The sequence below is a fragment of the Merops nubicus genome, unplaced genomic scaffold (genome assembly GCF_000691845.1).
Source record: "Merops nubicus isolate BGI_N331 unplaced genomic scaffold, ASM69184v1 scaffold48989, whole genome shotgun sequence".
Classification (NCBI taxonomy): domain Eukaryota; kingdom Metazoa; phylum Chordata; class Aves; order Coraciiformes; family Meropidae; genus Merops; species Merops nubicus.
This window is the reverse complement of record NW_008632630.1, coordinates 1,486-5,315: the sequence shown is the minus strand read 5'-3', so window position 1 is coordinate 5,315 and position 3,830 is coordinate 1,486. Positions and strand designations below refer to the sequence as shown.

Here is a 3,830-nt window from a genome sequence, read left to right as displayed (position 1 = left end):
GGGGGCCGACGGCGGTGCTGGTAGTCGTGCACCTGAGGAGGCAAGAAGCTGGGCGCCCCAGGATTGCGGGGGGTGGAGATGCGGATGTCATCAGATGAAGACCACTTGTGTAGGAAGGATGGAGCAGAGCGGTGGGCGGAGAAGATGTTAGTCTCGTCGTGTGACATTCTCCGGGAGATAGGGACCTGGAAAACAGAGAGGGGTGCAGGCGGTGGAAGACCTGAAGAGCCAGAACAGGAGGGGAGTAGCTGAGGCTTTCTCAGAGAAGGGAGTCAAGAGGACACCAAGGCTTGGAAGATTGACAGAGAAGGAAGCGTGCTGCGGGGCTGCCCCTGATAGCTCTTGGCTCACCTGCAGGTAGTGCACCTTGTCCTGGGGCAACAACATGTGGTGCATGGGTAGCAGTTTAATGTCCCGGGAGTCCTGCTTCACAGCTGCAGCACCGTTTGCATCAAATCTCACTTTGCAGATCCTGCCATCACCATAATCATCACACACGCCATCTGTTGGCAAAGAGAACGAGCAGTCAACACTTTTCATCCAGAAGAGGAGCATCAACAGAGCACCCGGACGCCATCCTAACGCTTGTCTGACAAGGTCCTTGTTCAGACGTGAGCCCTGAGGGATGCAAGTCAGGTAGGCTCACGTCTGAACAAGGACCTTGTCTTCCTGCTTGGAGCAGCACTAAAGCACGCAGAGACTGCCCTGTTTCTTTTGTCTCACCTTTGAGTCACTCACTGCCAGAACGTGGACCTGTGGATCAGTGAGTTGGGCTGAGGCCCGGTGTGTCCCTTTTATTGTGGTTTGGCAGCTCTACATTGTCTCTATTCTTGCATCTACTGTGAAGGATGTTGCACGGATTTTTCGTGGATGTGAGTGAGTTCTAAGGCAGCGAGCGAGTGGCAGAGACTTCTTTATAAGAAATTTTCTCATGGCTGTTGACTCCAAGCTTTAACGTGAATCCCACCTAGCCACTCACAACATGACTCTTCACGCCCTCAGGTCCTTCTACCAAGGCAGACCCCTCCTTCCCGTGTAATCTTTCTGGGAGGAGGTTAGTGAGGAAAGGTGAGTGTGGGGTGGTGAGTAGCTTACCATCATCTCCATCCTCCTCAGACATGATAGCCACACACTGTTCCCACACGGTGCGGAGATCTGCTCGGTAGCGCTCGCAGGACCAGATGAAGGAGGGAAGCAGCAGGGTCTGCACCATAGAGCACCAGAGCACAGCCAGGACCATCCAGGTGGGGGCCGTATCGTAGCGCAGACTGAAAAAGCTCACGACCTTCAAGGTAAGAGAGAGAAACAATGCCAAGAAAGAAGACAGAAGTGAGGATCAAGAGAGAAAGATAACTGGAGTCAATTCTGTAGTAGAAGGTAGTCTGTCTGTAAAGGATTTGCCAAGTAATTAACCCATGCCCCTTTGCAAAACTTTCTTGGGGTGTTGCCCCAGGTTTTCCAGACCATATTCCCAGCTATCACATCTCTAGAATGAGACCTGGTGTTAGCATCCCTTCTTTCTCATGCTCATTATGAGCTGGAAGTAAATAGGTGCTAACAAAGGACATAGCCACTGGAAAAAACAAACAAACAAACAAACCCAAACTGTGACTAAGCCTCTGCTCTCTTAATGGTTCCCTTTAAGAACTTCCCCAGCTCTCCAGTTTTGTAGAGGATCCACCAGCCAGCCAAGTCCTGAATCCTGACTATGACTATACAGACAGAAATAAAAACTGTCTGCAACAGCTTTTAAAGCTGGTGTCTCTGTTCTCCAGAAGCAAATTGAAGAAATAGAAATCTCATTGTTTTTACAGAGGTAGATCCCCCTCTAAGTCTGCAGAATCATTTCCTCTCCTCTTAGCCACTTAAAACTCTCACAGAGGTTTCAGCTTAGACTTAAGAAAATGCTGCTGCAGAAGGATGAGAGAACTACTGCAATCTTTGTGAAGCCAGCCCTCAGAATAACACAGATTCAGATGCAGAAACTCTAGGGCTGGTGGACAGAAGGCAGAGTTTCTTCTCTAAAACTCGAGAGAAATGGAAATCTAGCTGAACTGAAGCCTCTGAAGACTAGCTTACCAAGATAGGCACCCCAGTGAGTGTGTCATACAGGAAGACAATAGCGCTGATGAGGTTGGTCATCTGCAGGGAGGTCTTGGCTGACTCAGAGCCGTCCAGTGAGGACCTCCTTTTGCCTCGAACGTCCTCCACGACAATGGCGGGCACGTTGAAAGTGGTGTGTGCTGATGAAGAGCAGGACGACGCCTCCTCTCCCCTCTGATGGCGGCACCGCCGGCGCCTTCTGTGTGCCCAGAGGGTCTGGTAGAAAGTGATACCCACGCACACCAAGCCCATGACGATTCCTCCGAGCAGCAGGAGGCTGAAGCAGACACCGAAGCCCAGCCCTATCTTGCTGACAATGAACTGGCAGCCACGGGCATAGTAGCGCTCGCCATTGTTGTGCCAGCCGATGGAGGGCAGGGTGGAGAGGATGAACGATACCATCCAGATGCCCATGACGGCATGCAGAGCCTGCTTCTTGGCATTGCTCAGCCGGTAGTTGACTGGCCACCTCACCATCCACATCCGGTGGTAGGAAAGAGAGGCCACTGTGAAGCAGGTGGCCAGTGCCAAGGTGTAGTACGTGGAGACAAAGACCTTGCAGATGCTTTCATTCCAGTCGTAGTCGGAGGACTCGCGCCGCAGCTGCACCACGGCGTAGGTGGTGAGGGGTACTGCTGCCATAAGGATGTGGGTCCCAGCAAGGAAGCATAGCAGCAGCTCCAGGGGCTTGTGTTTCTGTTGTTTGGCTGTGATGCTGAGAATAATCCAAGAGTTGGCCAGCAGGGCTAACATCCCACATGCCAGCCACCACAGCGAGTTGTTGTGCAAGGTGGACTCTGATTCAGAATCCCCCATGCTGCCACCCCTGCTACGCTGCACCCTGTCCCTGCTGCTGGGTCTTTTGAAGAGTGTGAGTGGGACTCCACAATGGGGCAGCCACGGCCCTCTTCATCTGCTGCTGTGATGCAAGGTGCACACACACTGGAGGGGTTTCTCAAGACATTGTCACCAGGTGCTGGGCAGAACAGCTGTCAACTCTGCCTCACTTCCAGTCCTCCTTTCCCCTTCTGTTTGCTTGTATTTCTTTCCCTTGCTCTAACTTTCTCACCCTTTTTTTCCCTTGTACTCTTTTTTTTTTCCCACCTTCTTCCTCTCTCTTTCTCACAAACACTTGCCAGTGCTTCTTCCTTCACACACTTGGCCTCACTTTTTTTTTTTCCTCCCCATCTATTTCATTCCCCTCCTCTACTCTTCCCCCAAAGAAAAAGCTCTCCTCCATGTGCCCACCGGGCACTTTCTGTCTCAGGGACTACCTTCTGCTGGGACTGGTGAAGACCACATGCAAACAGGGATTGCTGGGGGCTCCAAACAGCTTGGTAGTAGCAGGTGCCTGCTGCTCAGTGTCCTAGTGAATGAGGAGCTAGCCAAGAGTTTCAGAGAAGACAGAGAAGATGAGGGGAAGGACAAAGGTCCTGCAGAAATGGCGAGGGTGACGCATACACTGTGTGTAATCCTCCTCTCACCAAATGCCACGCTCGTCGCCGGGCAGAGATTCCTGACAAGGCTGCCAGAGAGCCATCAGTGGAAAGTGAAGGGTGAGGGACACAACTGAGAGGGTTCCCTATCCAAGACCCCACGGCAGCTTCACTACATTGTCCTTTTTGCTGTCCTCCAGGGCTCAGCCTGCGCTTTCAACCTTTTCTGTGCAGCACAGGGCAGAGCTGGCAAACAATAAAGGAGATGACGGGGAAGGGAAGATCCTTTTC

At 52.0% G+C, this 3,830-nt stretch overlaps 1 protein-coding gene across 1 annotated transcript; it reads right to left on the bottom strand.

Annotated features, from left to right (window-relative positions):
- Nucleotides 1-10: 10 nt before the first annotated feature.
- Nucleotides 11-3,113, bottom strand: GPR162 (G protein-coupled receptor 162; the record flags this gene model as incomplete). Its single annotated transcript, XM_008947963.1, has 5 exons — nucleotides 2,289-3,113; nucleotides 2,080-2,243; nucleotides 1,096-1,285; nucleotides 352-503; nucleotides 11-185 (listed from the first exon to the last, which is right to left on the bottom strand). Coding segments are annotated over exons 1-5 (1,312 nt in total), but the record flags the coding sequence as incomplete, so codon positions are not given.
- Nucleotides 3,114-3,830: the final 717 nt, after the last annotated feature.